At 36.5% G+C, this 20922-nt stretch overlaps 1 protein-coding gene across 6 annotated transcripts in view; it reads right to left on the bottom strand.

Moving 5' to 3' along the window:
* Vti1a (vesicle transport through interaction with t-SNAREs 1A) overlaps nucleotides 1-20922 on the bottom strand; it is a 343300-nt gene extending 322378 nt beyond the window's left edge. For 2 of the 6 annotated variants that reach the window (XM_046449817.2, XM_046449816.2), the window contains exons 1-3: nucleotides 20432-20900; nucleotides 9563-9621; nucleotides 5585-5695 (exon numbers count right to left, since the gene is read on the bottom strand). In XM_046449817.2, coding sequence (XP_046305773.1) covers nucleotides 5585-5695; nucleotides 9563-9621; nucleotides 20432-20525 — 264 coding nt within the window. In that variant the 5' untranslated portion in view covers nucleotides 20526-20900. Of the gene's footprint in view, nucleotides 1-5584; nucleotides 5696-9562; nucleotides 9622-20431 lie in introns of all 6 variants that reach the window. The other 4 variants (XM_058581306.1, XM_058581308.1, XM_046449815.2 and 1 more) reach the window with 4 other exon arrangements.

Raw genomic sequence — 20922 nt, 5'->3', positions numbered from 1 at the left:
TGAGGTGGATGAAATTCATCAGGATTATGGTGAGAAGGGAATCATACAGAGAAGGAGCTCCAGAAATCTACACCACAGCCTCCTCAAGTATTTGGCTGAAAATGAACTTGCACATGCAGTGGGTAAGACCCTGTGAGGTCTCACAGAAAACAGGTGTTGGGGGGATATGGATTAAATGGAGACTGCCTAGGGCAGGGAGACAAAATTCTAACTAAGAGGAGAGAGCACTCTCTGAACACTCCAGTGATTCAAATGGAGCCCAAGAGAGAATATACCTTAAAAGTAGAGCTACCCTAGACATGCCCTAACAAAGCTTAACAGTAAATTCTGAACAGATCAACCTGATCCGCCAGTATATTATATAACCACTTGGATAAAGCCCAACATTCTCTGAATCAGGCATTGTCAATAGGGGCAGAACAATGCCCAAGGAGGCAGTTTCAGTCAGCTTTACATCTCTGTGACTGAAGGACCTGAAAACAACCTAGAGGAAAAGGAGTTCATTTTGGCTCATGGTTCCAGAGGTTTACTCCATGGTTGGCTGAGTCCACTGCTCTGGTCCCAAGGTGAAGATTATCATGGCATAGGGGGTGGTGAAGGAGCACTGCTCTGTTCATGGCAGCTAAAAAGCAGAGAAAGAAAAAGGGGCTATGGGGAATGTACCTGCCAGGGCACACCTGCAGTGACCACTTCCTCCTGCCATGCCCCACATGCCTACAGTTACCACCCAGTCAGTCCATTCAAACTAAAATCAGCTGATTAGGTTAACAGTTGTCAGAATCCAAACACTTCATCTCTGAATACACTAACACAGAAAGTTTTAGGGTATACCTTATATCCATAACAAAGGCAAAAACTGGTTCTTCAGAGGATAAAAAAATCTTAGCTATCACAAAGTTGTGTGGTACTCCAAAGGGCCACTGTACATGAATAGATGCATAGACATAAAGTATATGTGTGGGGCCAAATTTCCTCAGGAGAAGAGAGGAATAATTAAAAAAAAATGTCTGAGTTGGGAATGCAGCTCAGATTCAACCACAACACAACAACTATGCACGCGTGCACACAAACACACGAAATAACAAAAACATGTCTTAAAAGGTAACTTACAGGGCAATAATGAAAACAAGGTTGAAAAACACTATTTTTTTAATATTTAATTTTTAGTTGTAGTTGGACACAATATCTTTATTTTATTTATTTCTTTTTATGCGGTGCTGAGGTTTGAATCCAGGGCCTCGCATATACTAGGAAACAGAAGTAGGAAAGATTACTACGATCAATCATGCTGAGAACTACAAAGGCTTCCAGTAGGGACAATGAATGTGGGAGATATTTAAGGGGCAGTACTGCTAATTCTCGGTGACCAATTAGATGTTCAATATTATGGACAGGGAAAAATTTGAAGTAACTCTGAAGGCCTGCTTACAGAAACTGGATGTATTGCTTGAGGGACCCTGGAGTTGAAGTGCACAATACACAGTAATAAGTATGAATCTGGAGCTGTGGGGAGCCTGAGCTAGAGGTGTAGGTTAGCATAGATGCAGTTAGTGACACCAGGGAGTGGAGGACGGCATGCGGGGAAGAGAGTAGAGTGAGTGGAGATGGCTGAAGGGACCACCTCTGCTGTTCTTTCTTGGAACTCAGTGTTTCTAAGTATAGTTATATCACTACAAGCAGGTTATCAAATATTTTTAAGAAGATATTCTCCATTCCTTTTTAAAAAAATACTCAAAAAATAAGAATCAAGACAAGGGAATTATGTAAAGATTTCCTACACTCTATTCAAATGTCTCATAATATGGGATGGAAAAATGAAGAAAGTTGTAAAACGGAAGTCAGAGGATGACTCACTGATCCATGTGCTGAGACTGTACCTATAGTCCCAGCTTCTCTGGAGGCTGAAGAGAGAGGATTGCTTGAGCCCAGCCTGGGCAACATAGCAAGACCTCATCTTCCCACCCCCATCCCCACCCTCCAAAAGGACCAGTTGCTTCTCAAAGTCGTCCAATGGCTTCTCATCAATCTAGAGCACAGGCCAGGACTTTCCCATGGTCTACCTCCTTCTACAACCACTTCACCCCTCACTTCAGTCACAAAAAACACCCTAACAAAAATAGCCACCATCACCTGCTGGTCATTCTTTATCCTTTACTCTCTTTATTTTTCTTTATAGCATTTATCACCATCTGCAGTTATAATATAATATGAATGTGCTTATTTGTTTATTGTTTTCACACTGGATTTTCCCCGCCACTAGAATTTAAATTCCATTAGAACAAGTACTTAATCTTGCCCACCACTGTCTTCCAGAACTTATGACAGTGCCTCAAACATTGTAGGACTGGAAAAAGTTGTGTTGAAGGAAATCTATATTCAGTCTCAACCTCTTGGATCTATCATGTGTTAATGAGGATAACAATCCATCTGCTCTTTCTACCCTTCTACCATGGAATGAAATACTACATGCTGAAGTACTTTACAAATTGCAAAGCAGTGTACAACAGAAGTGGTAATGAGGTAGAGATGTTTCCTGACACAGCAGAAAGTTGTGATACCCCCCACCCCCACACACAAATATTTAATGACAGTCTAGAGAAGAAATTTTAACTTCATTGTTGTTCTTTTTTCTTTATTAAAGAAAATATAGCTAAGAAAGAAATACTAATCCAAGAATGCAATTTCCAAATATCTAAAATAAAGTAAAGGGCTATAAAGGAATATATTTGGTATTAAGCTCTATGGGAAACAAAATAGATTGAACATTGAGTTAGATGACATAATAATCCACAAAAATAATTTAACTTTTGAAAAAAAAATTAAGAATAAAGATGATAACTAAACTATTATTCTGGGCTGAACACTTATCTTCCTCAAATATCTGTGTCAAAATCTTAATCCTCAGGACTGATAGTGTCTGTATTTGGAGACAGGGTCAGTCATCAAAGAATTAACTAAGTTAAAATGTGTGGGTCTTAACTCAAAATTACTTGTGTCCTTACAAAACTAGAACACAGACATACATGAGTAGACGATTGTCTGAAGACCAGCAAGAAGCCATCTATAAACCAAGGAGAGAGGCTGCAGGTGGAACTACTGTAGCCAACAACACCCCAACCTTGGACTTTTGAGAACAAGCTCCAAGCTTCTCAGACTGTACTTCATTATGGTAGCTCTAGTAAGCTAACACACTTCGTTTTTCTAGAATCCAGAAGGAAAATTTTGGGAAAAGCATGCCATAAGAATGAGATAAGCAAATGAAAATAATCCTTATAAATGTTTTAATATTACTTTCATCACTTTTATTAAACGTTTCGTTAACTTTAGTTAGAATTTTATAAGTAGAAATTTAAGGTGTCAAGTTCCTAAATAAATCCAATCTCCCCACTATATCTCATATTCTTGCTGAGAGACACCAACTTTTCAGAAAGCACTTGAAAAAGGTTTTATTTACTACATAGCACAGAAGCTAAGAATTTACATTTCTTTTCTGAATTCAGGAACATCACGGATTCTAATTTTCAAAACAATCAATAGGAGCCCAGTTTAACAGGCACTTACTTGTATTGGAGCGAGTGCTATGGTTTAGATCTCAGATGTCCCCCAAAGACTTTCATGCTAAAAACTTGGTTGCCAGTCTATGGCACTACTGGGAAGTGGTGGAACCTCTAGGAAGTCGGAGGAAGGAAGGAAGAAAGTTAGGTCATGGTGGGGCAGGATAGCCCTTGAAGAGAATATTGAGATACTAGCCCCTTCCTATTTATTTCTTTGCTTCCTGGCTGTCATGAGGTAAATAGCTTTGCTCCACCACATATTTCTTGCCATGATTCTCTGCTTTGCCACAGGCCCCCAAAAAATCAAGCCAATCAATTGTGGACTGAAACCTCTGAAATTATAAGCCAAAATAATTTTTTCTGGTAAGTTGATTATCTCAGATATTTCATTATAGCCACAGAAAGCTGACTAAAACAGTGACTAAGGCAGTCCATTGAAACTTCTCAGGAAATATTCATTAAATATCCATGAAATAAACATACAAAAAAAGTACAAATCACCCTATTTCCAGACTCATAGAGAAATTCCATTAGAACAAATACTTAATCTTGCCATTGGCATTGTAGTGGAAAGATTTATTGCACTTTAGAGGGAAAGATCCTTATAAATTCTTGACTTTCCTTATGAATTTGTACCCCAGATCAAATCATATCCACACCTGATTTATGTATCAACACATAACTTTTGTCACTCACTGGTGAGACTCAGATATTTTCTCACCTGCATTTTTTTTAACATGACTGATATGAAATTTATTAACTGAAATTCTAATTTCCTATGCCAGCCTATAAAAGAACATTTAGTTATCATTCACAGTGTTTTACAAATATTTTTATGTGTGTCTTTAAAAATTATTTTTAATTGTGGTAAAATATGTAATATAAAATTTGCCATCTTCTCCATTTTCAAGGGTACAGTTCAAGAGTGTTAAACACATCCAACTGTTGTAGTTGCTCAACTGAATGTTTCATCTTGCAAAACTGAAACTCTATGCCATAAAACAACTTGTGTCCCTAGTGACCACCATTCTACTTTCTCTTTCTATGAACTTGGCTACTTTAGATACCTCAACAAATGGATGTTTGCAGTATTTGTCTTTTTTGTGACTGGCTTACTTCACTTAGCATAATGTCCTAAGATTCATCCACAATGTAGCATTGTAGAATTTCCCTCTTTTGGAAGACTGAATAATATTCCATTGTCTGAAGAAACATGTTTATCCATTCATCAATCAGCAGACACACAGCTTGCTTCCACCTTTTTGCTGTTGTGAAAATGCTGCTATGACATGAGTGTGCAAATTTCTCTTTGAGATTCTGCTTTACATTCTTTTGGAAACATAACCAGAAGTGGGATTTGCTTATCTGTGTCTTTTCTACTCTATTTATTCACAACTCCAACATTGTCTTTAAATTTATATTCTTAAATTTGCTATAATCTGGGTAGAGTTCAAAGCCAGAAATAGAGGAAGAGAAAGACAGATGTTCTCATGGGGCAACCAATATAAAGGATCACTTGTTTAAATTATTAATTTAAAGTAGTTCACTTTACCTTTTGCAGGGAGGGACATAATATAATCTTTTAAGTCTCTAATGAATCTACGGAGATTATGTCAGAAAAAAACACACAAAGGAACATGCATTCAAAAATAGGGGTAACTCTCAGGAGACTTGGTGCCCTGAAGTCCATCCCTGGCACTGCATCTAAAAGGCTACATACTCTGTAAGGCCAGAGACTGGGTTTTGAGTTCTAATAAATACTAAATACCAATAAATACTATCCAAACTCAAAGAACCACATGATTAGGATTTATTTGTGAGTCATGAATCCAGCACACCTGGAGTCCCATCATTAGCTATCTCCACTGCCATTTTAGCTCTCTAATTCATACACATGAAAGCTGCTCCTTGCCTTTTGCACAAGTCCCTGGAGATGATGACTTAACACTGATTAAGGCAGAGGGAGGAAAAAATACGTGAAATTCAGTTTAAAAACCAGTAAGCATGACAAAAGATGGGATTTAACTCACAAAATCTGTTTCGAGTTTTCCCATTTCTTGCTTGTAGCTTCTCATTCTGTTGCTGTACATTCCTCGACTTTGTGGTGGTATCTCTCGGACTTCCAAATCCATCTGTTCAAGCTAGAATGGAGAGAGAAAAGCCTGATTTAAACCATATGCTTACTCTTTATTTGACCAAACACTTGGAGCTGAAAGGATTTCATTCCAAATCCTCATTTTAAAGTTGAGGAACTCAGCCCAAGGTGCTGACTGCCTATGATCAAATAACACTGGAACTATTTTTGTGCTTAATTTTCATTTAGTTCAACAAGCAGTTACTCAGTACTTGCCAAATAACAGAGTGCCAAGCTGCTTGCTTTGTCAAGAATTTCCTTTAAAACATGTGCATTAATCCAAACATTCTCAATAATTTGATTTTAATATCCTTGGGTTAGCCTCATCATTCAGTCCAACCTGGTCTGGTCTTCAGACTATAAATCTCCAGAAGGATGGAAAGATAAACCAAATCATTATTTCCTGAAACATCAGTCCAGCCTTAGTCACTGGGTATCATTTCCTCTGGAAAGTCTTTTCTGATTAGGAAAATCACACACCAGCCTCATGCCTCATACTTTACAGCCACATGGACAAGAGGTTAAATGGATATAGTGATATACTAGATTACACAGCACTCGCTGAAACCACAGCAGGGCACTTTATAACATCATAGAACACTTTGAATATAACACATAAAAGTTTAACGGGTGGCAATAAAGACATACCATGATGGTTTAGAACATGGGCTCTGTAGTGAAATTCTTGTGTTCACATTGTAGGCCTCACTACTTACTAGTCTTAGAAACATTAAAAAAAAAAAAGGATTTTTAACAGCTTTCTGCTTATCTTTCAATTTCTTAAAACAACCTCTCTTTCCTAGGGTCTGTGAAGATTAAATGAAGTAATTCCTATAATAGTTTTAGAACAGAGTCTCTTACTTTATAACTAGATTAATGTTAACTATAGTAATGATGATTACTGACGATGAAGAAATAGAGCAGAGGTAGCTTACTTGTACTTGGCATTAAAAAATAAAAATCAACAATAACAAATTGGCCCAAGCCATTCCTGGTAAATTTACATGCAAAAATGCTGCAACGTATTTTGCTTTTAAAATCATTCTAATGTTATTTCCACAAATAATATAAGTTTGTCACTGAGCTACAAAAACTCTAATTGTCCAGAGTTAAAGATGGAATAACTATACTAGAATATAGATAAGCCCACAAATCATATTTCCATTAGTAAACTTCAATTTTTATTAGAGAAAAGAAAATATTAATTAGTCTTGATTTAAACAGTAATCATTTAAATTATTGACATGTTCCAACTTAATTGTGAAGTATAAACAAATTAAATCATACTTGGCAAGGCAATTATTTAAAGCACTTCTCTGAAGTCATCCTTAAGTACTTAGTTCTGAAAAGGTGAATAAGATCATAGAAACAATTGCAAAAGTACAGATACATCAAATATCTGAGAAATTAGGCACATTTTCCTTTAAGACATTTTACAAGAACATTTAAGATGAAGTTCAAAGTAGGTAAGGAAAAAAAAAAGGAAATACACAACAAACACTTAAAATGAAACCAGGAATAAGTGTAATGTGCATTTTCCCCATGTTGTCACAACATTTCATGTGGCCAATGCACAGTGTTCAACATAAGAGTTAAAAGATATGCAGTGTCTAAGATACTAATACAAAGCAATTGTTCAGCAGAAACAATTCTAACAGTCAGATAGAAAACAAGTTTTCTTTTTTTTTTAATGACTGTCCTTATCTACAGGACAGTATATAATATAACCAACAATGTCTTTAACAATGATGTCATCAGAACTAAATTAACAGTTTTCTGATCATTTTAAACAAACAGAAATACGTATCTTAGACAAAAGCCTCTATTATTAGAATAATAATAATAATAACTAAATAATTAACTATTATTTAGTTAGTAATAACTAAAGCCAGCTTATGCTTTCTATACGTCTGTGGTAAAACCTTGGTCATCAGAAGATCAGCTTTCCATCATTAGATAAACAGAATGTTTCCAGGGTAAGGGCTATAAACCAAAACACCAATCTTTTTTTTTTTTTAAATGCATTTTATGTTTTTAATATCTTTATTTTTATTTATTTATTTTTATGTAGTGCTGAGGATTGAACCTAGGGCCTCATATGTGTGAGGCAAGTGCTCTACCACTGAGCTACAACCCCAGTCCCAAAACACCAATCTTGATGGCAAAAAACCTGCTACTGAGAACTCAACAACAGTATAAGAAATCAATGCAAGATCCAAAGAATTTATCAGTTGTCAATTCATAATTATCTTACCAATCAGAAAGAAGACATGTCCTGATTCCTTGCTCTGGCATATAAAAAGCTAGTCTTTTTGTATGAAAGCTGTCAATCATGACAGAAGCAGTTGAATATAAAAAGAAACTAAAGTAAGGAGAAAAATATTAAAAGAACACTTTCAAAAGATAGGCAAAAGGTAAAGCTACCCTTATAGAGGCAGTAACATCAGCCTAAGGAGATAGTGAGAGCAGCCAGCAGAGTCTAGAAGTAGACTATGGGACACGGAAAGCATCCAATATTCTGAAAGCTCAAAGAACCACTGACAGAGAAGATGGAGCAGCAACTCCGCAGGTCCATGCCTTAGTACTCAAAGACACAGAAGAAATATCTACTGTGCCACTGGGAACAACTGCTTACTCCTTAGAACCTCCCAAGGCTGCAGCCTCTCATGTATGGTCCTGTTAAAAAATACTTCTATGTCAAATAGCATGGAAGATGCTCCAATCTGTGGCTAATCTTTGAAGTCCCTTCTTAGAAATTCATAATGTCCTTAAGCTTACCTAAATGTCCAAGAAAGCTCTGTGGAAAAGCAACACCTTTATCTAACACACTCATTTGGAACCACAATACATAGAAACAAATTGAATCATATTTGCAATACTTGGCATTTAAAGCCCCAAATTGGGAAATAATACTTTTTACCTCTTTTTTTTCCTCCCTAACTTATGGATTTATTTCCATGAAGAAGTAGTCAATGAACCAGACCTTGGGTTTAACATATTTAGATTCAAATCTTTACCACTTAACAAGGTGTTGGGTCTCAAACAAGTTACTTAAACCTCAGTCCCAATCTTCAAAAGGTGGTAAGAAAAGTATTGATAATCTCTTATGCTCCAATTTAGCTTGCTGGGTGTGTCAAAAATGGAAGGTTCTGACCAGGGCTATCTTTCAATATTCTGTTCATAGGAAATAACCTTGAAGGAGGAAATAATGTGTTTTCTCTAGGACAGAAAGCAGGTGTAAGCAGGTATGCTTCCTGGCTGCTATAGAGTGGCTTGTTTCCCAGGCTCTGAGTTCCTGTCCTGTACAGTATTTTATTTTGCTTGTGTAAGAAAATATCTGTGCTTACCTGCATCAATCCTGTGGGAACTGGAACTCAGAGAACTGATTGAACCAGGTTGAAACTCTGGCAGCCATTTTCACTATGAGTGATAAAAGTCTTTTGTCTCTGACTTAAAAGTCTCATGTCTTCTATAAGCTGACAAGTTCACTCAGGTTAAAAGTATGGGAACATCTCAGACCCTTCATGGTTTTTGACAAATAATTCTTGTGACTCATGTTTTTTGAGAAAATTAAATATTATAAAGCAAGATGTACACTTATGCCAGTGTCTGGTACCTAGTATGCCTTGATCAAGGATTAACAATTTATAGCTCTTATGAAAAATATGAAGGAATAAACACTAGAGGTTGACACTTAACAGATCATGTTCATTAAAAAGAATAAAATCTTAAGAAACTATTAAATTCCCTTAAATTTAAAAAGTGACAAATTGTGAATTAAAAACACCAATCAGTAACATTTCACACTTCCACAATGCATAAATGAAGCTAGAGGAAGATGTGTTTCCAGGACTCTGTTACAGTCTCTACATACCAGTTCTTTGGCCTCTTCAAGCTGTTTTTCCACATTTGCAACCATTTGTTTCTTCTCATCTAAAACAACAACAACAACAACAAAAAAAAAAAAAAAAAAAAAAAAAAAACATCAACAACAAGGAATTATTAAGGATCAAATACATTTAATATTTTGGAAACTTCTATTTTTATATATCCTTTTCCTTTCTGATCAGATTAGAGAGTATAGGCAAATGAGCATAGCATTCTTCAATAGGTTAGAAACTACATTAAGCCATTGACTCTGGGTTTTCTGAAAATACATAATCTTACGGCTACCTAATTGTTAAAGAGATGCCATACATTTTTTTTTCCTTTTTTGGTACTGGGGATTGAACCAGGGGAGGGGGGCTTTACTGCTGAGCCACATGCCCAGCCCTTTTTAAATTTTGAGACAGGGTCTTGCTAAATTGCTGAGGCTGGTGTGGAACTTTCAATCCTCTTGCCTCAGCTTCTAGAGTGGCTGAGATTACAGACATGTACCACCATACCCAGTGAGATGCCATACATTTTTTAAAAATATTTTTTAGTTGTAAATGGACACAATATCTTTCTTTCTTTACTTGTTTACTTATTTACTTATTTAATATGGTGCTGAGGATCAAACCCAGGGCCTCACATGTGCGAGCGAGGCAAGCACTCTACCACTGAGCTACAACCCCAGCCCAACATGCCATACGTTTTTAAGGAAAACTGAAAATTATTTTGTTCTTTAGAATAGGCTATGTCAACAACAGCAGATTTAGTGGGGGCCTGAAGAATTTACAAAGTTATAAATTTAACACATTGGGAATAACTGATTTATAAATATACTTTAAAAGTCCCTTAGCAAAACACTTCCTAAAATGGGCAAGATTTTAGAATCCTTTAAATATTACACTTTCAGTAACATAAGATAGGGCATATTGGACTGGAGATGTAGCTCAGGGGTAAAGTGTTTGCCTAGCAAGGCCCTGGGTTCAATTCTCACACACACACACACACACACACACACACACACATGCACACACAGTTAAGAACAGGGCATAATAGAAGAAATATTTGAAATCTGGGCTACTGATTCTAAATCCAAAGCTTACTCAATGGTTGTAGGATCCTAGACAGGAGATACACACACACACACACACACACACACATCTATCTATCTATCTATCTATATATATATTTTAAGACTCAGCCTTGTACTCTCTAAAATGGAGATTTTTAAAAAATCCACTGGCTTATTTTTAGTTCCAATAAGTTTGATGCAAATGAAATTATTTCTAAATTGTGAAGTGCTAAGTCAGTATGTGGTTTATTTAAATTTGACCACTAATTATAACCTAACCATGATTCACTTCTCTGAGAGAGACGTGGCAGATCATTTCAGAAAACCTTCCCATAACCTATTCTAAAATCAATTAGCCCATTTGTTCATAGACTCTGCTAATCAAGCTTATTGAACATTTATGGTTTTCTGCCTAGCACCTTTCTCTTCCCAGGCAACAGCCCCACCTCTACCAAGCAAATGAATGAAAAATGCTGTCTCCTTATATAATCCTGTGTTCTGTGGCAAATTAAAGACATCTCATCTTAGCTGGACTAATCTTAGTATCTCAATCCCCTGGTCACACTTGTCTGTTGGGCAGGCATATGATCCCAGGGAACCATCAAGTTTCTAGAGCAAGAGGAAAGTCTTTTCTTCTGTCTTAGCAGTGACAGAAGCTGTTGGCATCCATTGGTCTATCTCCAAGAAGAAAGTGAATATGCACTGACTGGGAATGAAGGCAGCATTTAGAAAGAAACAAAGCTGACAGAGATAGGTATAGTTAGTTCCTGGTGCTGAATACTTGACTTAACCAAAATTTGTTTTCTTGTGACAACAAATTTCTATTTAAAATTGTGTTCATGTCACTGGGAGTGGTGGCACATGCCTATAATCTCCAGTGGCTCAGGAGACTGGCAGGAGGATTGCGAGTTCAAAGCCAGTCTCAGCAACCAAGCAAGGCCCTAAGCAACTTAGTGAGATCCTGTCTCTTAAAATAAAAGGAAGGTGGGATCTGGGGATGTGGCTGAGTGATTAAGTGCCCTTGGGTTCAATCTCTGGTACCAAATAAATAAATAAATTTGTCTATTTCACATAGAATTTAATGAGACTAATTCAACTAACTCAAAAAGTCATGAGGCCTGAAAAAGGTACAATATCTACTAGTTGACTAGTCCTTTCAGAAAAGTCAACCCTACATGGGACAGCTTTAGTAGAAATTATCATTTTACTAAAATCGTAATTAGATTTTGCTAATTCCAAACCCTTCCTTTTGTTAATCCCAAACTGTGGGGATTAGAGTAGCTGTCACATAAGGTATTTTATGTATACTATAAATTTCTCCCTAAGAAAAATATAAATTTGGAATTAGAATTCAACCTGATTTTTTCCCTCCTTGAGAAAGATAAATCTATATATGACTAGATTACAATTTTAATATAAGTCTAAAATTTATCTGCTTCTGGCCCCTCTAATCCCTCTAACATCTGTATACAGTTATAGAATAGTATTGTATTTATATGAGAGAATAGAATACAAAATAAGACAAGGCAATCTTGAATCAAGAGTGAAATTATATATTTACATAGCAGAAGGAACATCTTGTTTTAAGATAAATATTGTTCCTAATTGTTAAGTTGTTGGGAATGCACATATCATGAACTTCCAGGACCAATACACAGCACATCAGTTTTTCTCATTAACAAAATGAATCAAAAGAACTTCCCTTGACCTTCACATCTCTTTGCTGCTAACACTTCTCCCCATCATCCACAGCCCACATTTCTGAAAGCAAAGGTAGACGGTTCCCTTCCTCATCTCCCCCTCCACTCCCTATAATATAGCTCCCACCCTCCTTGTTCCATTGAAATGGCTCTCACTGGGATTCATAACCTTTCCCTTATGCAAATTAATAGGCATTCTTGGTCCTATTTTTGTTTAATCTTGTGGCTCCTGACACTCTGCTACTCCCATTCTGTAACTTTCTCCTTTCATAATACCTTCCATAACACCTAATTTTGTGATTCTCCTAAATGCTCACTTCTTGCTCAGAGTTCTCTGCTTAGCTTCCTCTGTTTGAGCTGATCTTTTCAACTGTCAGTATTCCTTGGAGTTCAGTCCTTGCTTATCTTGCCTTATAGTGATCATTTGCATCCCTGGGAATTTCATCAATTTTAAAATGATCATATTATTTATTTATGATCCTAAATTTTTACCTTTAACCTTGAATATGTATAGAACTGTTTTAATCCCAATGCTCATGTCCAAACTACTATTCAAAAACCATCAGAAATCACCAAGTCTCTGAAGCTTTTCTTAACTCAACAAGAGTTAATCACTATTTTTTTAAAACATAAAACAACTATAACTTTTACATAATCCTAATAATTCATTTCTCACAATAACAGGTCTGATTAGCCTTTAGGTTTGGGGCTCTGAGAAGACAGGAGCCATATCAATCACCTTTATTGTCCTAAAATCTAGTCATGAGCCTGGCATATATAATCGGTTCTCAAAATAAATAAATAAAAGATGGTGAATTGAATAAATAAATGCAGGACAGTGTAAGCATTTACAAAAGAAGCTATGCCACCAACAGCCCTGGTTCTCTGTCTCCATGTCTACCCCCCTTCACCCTTAATCTTCCTAAAAATGTGGCTTTGATTGGATCACTCAAGCCTGTAGTCAAGGCCCTCCACAATTCAGATCCAAGCAACCTTTCCAACTTTATTTCTAACCACAGGCTTTCTAGGATATAATTATATAATAACTATTCATTACTGCCTAAACAAACCTCATTTTTTTCCTTCTTGAAATGTTTGTTAACTTTGGTCAAATGCAACAAAACTGGTTTGTCTAACATAAACCAATGGGGGATGATTTATTAGAATAATATATAATGATTCACCTCCATATCTAGTACCAGAGTACAAGGTAGAGGCTCACTAAATGCTTACTGAAAAAGGAATCAGTCTTTGCAGTTAGCAACATAATTATTGCTCACAGAGAATTTAAGCAAAAGAAAAACTGTATCAGTGAGGACTGGAAAATCTTCCCAATTAAAATTGCAAGTTTTCCTTTCTGAAAGAAATAGTTAAATTGGAATGGGGCCAGAGTAACTCAATTAGATCATTTTTTTTTAATATAACCACTTCATCATGGTACTGTCAGAAATAATGATGGAACTGAGATCATCTTTGATTGCTCTCTGTAGTGCTCACCATATTTTTTTACAAAGAGAAGAATTTAAAGGGTGAATATTTGGAGGGAAAGCATGTGGAAGAGAGGAAATGAGAGATGGGCTGAATTAGATGACTGTGGAAACATGTAGCAATACTTAGCATCTATAACTTCCTGGCAGTATTCACATGGAATTCCTAAGACAGTTTCATTCTGCCTACCCCAGGCTATATCCCCTTTACAAATGGTACATTCCTAGAAGTTAGACTTTTTTTTTTTTTTTTTTTGTAAGTAACAGTTACTGTTAAGGTGCATGTTCAACATTATCACAGTCATTCTCATGCATTAAGCAAATTCAGAGAGATTAAATAATTTCTCCAAAGTCAAACAGCTAATAAATGGAAGAGTTGGAATTCCAACAGGGTCTGTTTTTCTAAATCCAACTTTTAACCTCTATATGTATTACATAAACTATACTAAATAAACAAACTCCCTCTCCTTTTCATTTTCTTTCTTTCATTTATTTATTTATTTATTTAGCATATAGGCTTGTCGAGTTCTGAAGTACACTCAAGTTTTAGCATAGTATGATCTTTTCTAACGCACTCAATATTAACAAAGTCCTTAGTGATGAGAAAAAACACACAAATCTTGGCATAGTATATGACTCTCATTGTTTACAGGAGTGCTTACTCAGTATTGAATTTTCCCAATGAAGTACAATGAAAGTGTCAGGGCTTATTTGAATTCAGTTACTGGTACCTGTCTTTGTGCAAAGTGGTTATTTTAAAATAACACTGGCAGCAGATATTATGTACTGAGAAATGTGGAGTGAGTCTGAGAGAGACTCATATTAGGGAATGTAAAAATGTATATATTACTAATGCTACACCATGTAACATGGCACATAGTGGTTCACATTAAAACAAAGCCATTCAGAAGCCATTCTAGAATGATCCATTTGGTACTGGCTTTGAGTGTAAGACACTAGTATTAACTCATGTTTAACTCACTATCTATACACACATATACAAATATTTACAGGCAGATTTATATATATGGGTTAGTATATACATATGAATTTCTTTGCTCTCTCAGCTGAGAGTCCCTAAAAGCAATGAACACACCGGGTAGCAACAAACACACCTAGTGTCCATATCTTGATTTCTCTTTCTATTCTTCAGTAAAAGAAAACAGGCCTCCTTGGAGAGAATCTGAATCTAGGACTGAGAAAGGCCATCTACTGGAGTACCTCACCACCTCAGAATAAGAAGGTGCTAAAAACAAACTCCAAATGGCAAGGGTATGTCAAAAGAACACAAGCCAACTAAAAAGTTCCAGTGATCAAAGATGGAAGAATTTGGGAAATCCAGTAAATAAATTAAAACTGAAAAAAATATATATATCTCCCTGAAGTATAACACAACGTATAAAATAAATATCTATGATTCTATAGTGACATAAATGACTGAATAGGGAAATTAATGGAGATGAGAAAACCTCTTTCATATAGAACTCCAAATAATTGAAGTATATACTCAGTATTCAAGGGTATAGGACATATAACTCTACTTCCTAGGTATAAGCTTTGAAGGTAATTTCCTTCCACATAGTATGAAAACTAGGGTAGGAGAAACCTGAAAAACACTCTCTTGGGCAGGTGATCAAAGTTAACATGAGTAGTGATAAGTTGAGAACACACTATTAAAACAGTGGGATGAAAATGATGCTTTACCTCTATGGTCTTCCTCTTCCAAACCCCAAACCCCAGTCTAAGAATGAGGGGGGAAATGGGCAAACCCCATTTGGGGAACATTCTACAAAATTTCTTACTAGTACTCCTCTATACTGTAAAGTTATTAAAAACAAGGACAGTTTGAGAAACTGTCATAGCCCCCTCCCCCCCCAAAAAAAGCCTAAGAAACTATGGCTACTAAATGTTTTGTGGTATCTTGGATTGGCTTTTAGAATGATTAAAAACAACAACAACAACAACAAAAACAAAACTAACTAACAAGATCTGAATAAAGTATGGACTTTTATTAATAACAAATCAATATGGGGTTATTAGTGGTAACAAATTTTTATCAAATTAAGGTTTTAATAATAGGGGAAACTAGTCATGGGGTATATGAGGAGTCTCTATATTTGTGATCTTTATGTAACTTTCAAACTGCTCTAAAAACAAAAAGTTTAGGGCTGGGGGCAGTTGTAGCTCAGAGGTAAAGCATGTGTTTAATATGTTCAATCCCCAACTCTGCATATTTAGTTAATTTTTTAAACATTAAAGCCATTAGGTGGACTAAATTGTTGAAGGGTAGGTAATTCCCCTGTGATTAGAGGGGGTGGAGGGAGAGAGAGAGAACGAGAAAACACACACAAAGAGATACAGAAATACATACCCACATATTTATTTATGTGCACAAATACATACACAAATATTTATTTATATATGTGTATATATTATTCTAAAATGAATAAAAACCCATAAATGCTTCACTGTTTAAAAAGTAAGATGTAACCAGGCCATCAGTAACATCCATAGGCTGTTTCCCTGCATACTGAACTGAAAAAGTTGGACTTTGCCCATTAACTCATGAAACTTCGAGGTAGCTAGTTTCCTGACCAAGGGCAAACTACGGTCACAGTGAGTTTCTGAATCAGGACTGGAGCCATCCCTTCAACTAACTCCCTGGAGGAATAAACATGTAATAGAAATCATTATATGCAATTTTAAACTTTCTAGTAGGTACAATTTAAAAAATAAAAATAAATAATTTAAAACTAATAAAATGTTATTAGTTTAATAACATATTTTAGTTATAATAGTATTTAACCCAATATATCCAAATTATTTCCCCCTTTTAAATATGTTATAATTAGTTATACATGACTGTAGAATGCATTTCCAAATATTATCATTTTAATTTAGCTACATTTCCAATACTCAATAGCTACATGTAGACACTATAGCTCTAGAGCCACATATATTTTAAGCAAACCACACTATTCATTAACAAAAACATACTCCTCTAAATTCTCTCCCTACATCCATCTTGCAACAGAGACCATCATGTAACAGGGTTAGAGCTACATTCATACATGGTTATTTAGATGGTCTCCTAAATGCTCCAGAGCTCGAAAAAGCTAACCCATCAGACCTGAGCATTTCCTTCTAGAAGATTCGTGTTTTTCCCATTACTTTGACTTCTCTCACTTGATTCCCTCCTTGATATTCTGAGTTTGAAATCTAATTTTTCAATTTCATATCCAAAAGCCCCTGATCACTCACTTCCCTTCGAATGTAAGTATTCATCAAGAGAAATAAACTTCACTCTAGGTTAAGCACAGAAAGGAAGCAAGAATTGAGGTACAAGATTCCTTTAAGCATACAAAATTAGGGCTAGTGTTGTGGCTCAGTGGCAGAGTGCTTGCCTTGCATGTGTGAGGCACTGGGTTCAATTCTCAGCACTGCATATAAATAAAAAATAAATAAGATCCTTCAACAACTAAAAAGAATTTTTTTAAAAGTACAAAATGACAAATTCTGAAAAGCTGGGTTCTGTCCAATTCTACTTGCTGTTGTTTTTAGCAGAAGCAGCAGTAATATCACTTCTCTACAGGGTTAGTTTATCACATACTTTCTCTATGCAAGAATGGTGCTAGTGTGTTACATGCTTTATTATTTAATTTGATTTGTAAAACACTATGTGGTTTAACTATAACCCCTCTCCTCCCATTCTGTAGACAGAACAGGCAGGCATATAGCAGTCAAACAATTTTAACTGATTGCACATCTACTAAGTAGCAGAACTGGAATTCTAAATAGACCTGATATAAGTAGTCAGTCTCAACCACTTTGGCTTAATACTTTCTTGTTACATTTCTGACCACAGCCACGAAGTGATAAAATTTACAGAAGACCAATCGGATGGAGAGGTAAGGAAGTACTTGCAAAATAAAACTTACAAGATCTGTCAAGACACCTGGTTGATGTAACTGTACCTGGGATAAGTAGTTTCCCCTTAGGAATTTGCTCCCACACCAAAGGAAAAGAACTCCACAATAAACTATTAGTTGTGGTTTCTGCACATCAATCTTCCTGAAATTTCCACTGAACAGTAATGATTAAAAATCAATTTTCAAATACAATGTCTTAAGAATATTAACGGACTCACCCATATCAACAGTCCAATTACTAAATTAGTTAACATTCAAACACTTAAGTCTAAGAGCAAAGTTCTTTTATTGTTAAAAAAAATTACAAAGTAATAAAATTTCTTTTAAATTTAAGTTTTTAAATGTTCAGTTTTTTCTATTCTCTTTGGAAGTAACACTAATACATTGTACATCCATAGCAGACAATAAAGTTCATTTCAATAGATCCTACCCACTCTTCTTCAGTTTAAATAAATTATTATATTGGAGAATGAACTGCTTTGGCTTAAATGTTTGATTCAATTTTTAATCTTCTTAACTCAAGTGAATATAGTTTATCTCTTCTGGGTCAATTTTACCTGAGCACCACAATCATTAATAATGGGGGGGGGGGGGGGGGGGGGGGGGGGGGAATATAATCATTTTTAATCATTTTGGGTTTTCCATTATTATACATATTAATTTCTATTAGTCCATAAGATACATCAGAAATTCATAACTACATAGAAATACTTTTAATCTTTTTATATTTATCAATTAGTTTATAAAAAGAGCAAACATAAATCATTAATAAGAGAGAAACCACTGCATCCTAAACTTATTTAGTTATTCAAATAAATTCGCATTTTTCCAGTGCCTGCTATATAATCTCCTTTCAATTGAAATGTAGCTGCTGTGTTTGGGCCTTACATTATACTACAGTTAAGGAGTAGTATGGCTTTAAGTACTTAATTCATACGTTTCCTTCTATGTGGTAAGATTGTTACATTAGAATAAAATGGACAAGGAAAACTCATTAGTAACAAAATCTGTTTCCTTGAAAACAGTTTTTACAACTTTGCACCCATGGATGACTGCTACTTTGTAAAACAGTTTCACAGTAACAAAGCTATTAGCCCAAAGAAATGTTTCTATTGCTAAAACCATTACAATAAAAAATGAGCAAAAACCCAACTGGAACCACAAGTCCTGATATTCTGAGGCTCTGGGACTCAATTCAAAGGAAGTAGTCTCCAACAACAATGACAACAAAATTAAGATGATCTTGGGCAGTGGAGAAAAGTAGAACTGAAGAGAAGAGACGAGGTGATGTATCGTGAAGTGATGAGGCATCAGCCACTTTCTCCACAAAAATCTCAGGCTGCAGAGCTCGGTGGTATATGCTACCTTGGTTTTTTCCTCTTGTTCCCTTACTTGAACTCATAAACCTCCTTAAGACACCATTCACTTCCTGCAGAACTAACTGGGACTTCAGGAGATGAGTGGGGTGTAAATTCAGAGATCCTGGCTTCAAGCAAATATCCCTATTAACAGAAAACAGGTGGGGGAGAAGAAAAACAGGGAAATAAAGGAAGAAAATTATTTATAAACACAAAGTTTTCTGGGAAACAGGTAACGGGAAAGAGGAGTGACAACTTAGGTCCAGGAGAAATTATTACTATCATTAAGGATTTGACTGACAAGGTCTAAAAGTGAAGTTGCCCCCACTCTTCAGATTAGTGAGTATCCTCTTTTCTATACTGTATACTCCAGAAGGGGTCAAGTCCCACAGCCCAATGACAAAACTAAGCCAAAAAGTAAAAATCTTATCTGTAACTAACTACTCAAATTAAATCTGTACTTAGAGAAAGAGATATCCTAAAACAGTATCTCACACCATAAGTCACAAAATATAGTCATCTACTCATTCACATAAACATTTGCTAAGCACTTAGTAAACCCATGTGAAGGAAATCAGACACAGCTCCCATCTTCACATAGTTGACAATCTAGCAACCAAACAAAATCAAAAACAACTCCAGATGGGAGATGTAGAATTTTTAAAGTGAGAGAAATTATCCTCACTTTTACAAGAAATGAGGATAGAGGTATGAAAATGCTAACAATAATAGCAGCTAACACACCAAGAAATGGCTTTACATGTATTATATCATTTAATCTCTGCAACAACCCTATGAAAGAGACAATTCTCTGCATTTTACCAAGAAGGAAAGTTGTGAGAAGTTAGGAAACTTGCCCAAGAGACAAGTGGCCGAGTTGGGATATGAACTCAGGCATACTGGCTCTGAACTCTACTCTGCCACATATTATAATAACGTTAGTATTCCTAATACCACAACGCTGCTGTATATTACAGATCCACGATCTTGGTACTTTCGGTAATTTTCTTTGAATACTCACATCTTCATATTACAAAAAAAAAAAAAAAAAAGACTCAGAGAAACATTTCCAAGGGTACACAAGTTACAAGGCGTTGGAGTAGGAATTTGAATTCAGATGGTTCAGATTCCGAAGGTTTTTTTCGGCCACCCTTCAAATCAGTTTGGAGTCTACCCTCAACCAAGTCAAGCCCCGTGCCCCACTTGGGCCGCCAGCACTGCCCACTCCAGGCTCGTGCCTGCGGGACACTCGCCCAGGCGGCGTTCCACCGCCCCCAGCCTCCCAACTCTCCAGGCCGCCCCCGCCGGACTGGGGCAGGGTTCTCACCAGGCGGGAGACGGGGGACCCTCGAAATCTTGCTGGTGATCTCTGCAGTGAGCACCGCGAAGTCCTGCTCATAGCCTTCGAAATCGGATGACATGGCAGCTCCGGAGTGATGGACCCGGGCCGGAGCCTAGGACCAGTCGGGGGGCCGCGGCTTAGGGACCCCTGGAGGCACCCTCGAAAGCAAAGCGGAGAACCGGGGACAGCTCCCAACCCAGCTGCTTCCTGGTTGTTCTTCGCAATCTCTGTCCTCCGGAAATTGGGCTGCGTGCGCCTTTTATAGTCCGCTCGGGCTTCCAGATTAAGAAATTCGCCAAGAACATACGTCCCAAATAATGTACCCACAAAAGCACACAAAAACATGCGTGTTCTAAAGGATCACTGAAAGTATTTCCCCTCCCTGCACGTTCTGGGAAACGGCTCGGGCTCCCCAAGCTGCTGGTCAAGAGGCCTGCTTCCCGGGGGAAATTTGATACGGCGAATCCCCCGGAAGT

The sequence above is a fragment of the Marmota monax genome, unplaced genomic scaffold (genome assembly GCF_021218885.2).
Source record: "Marmota monax isolate L192 unplaced genomic scaffold, Marmota_monax_Labrador192_F-V1.1 WCK01_AAM20220418_F8-fsc00004, whole genome shotgun sequence".
NCBI lineage: Eukaryota > Metazoa > Chordata > Mammalia > Rodentia > Sciuridae > Marmota > Marmota monax.
Note: the sequence above shows the minus strand (reverse complement) of the source record. Positions and strands in the feature narration are given on the sequence as shown.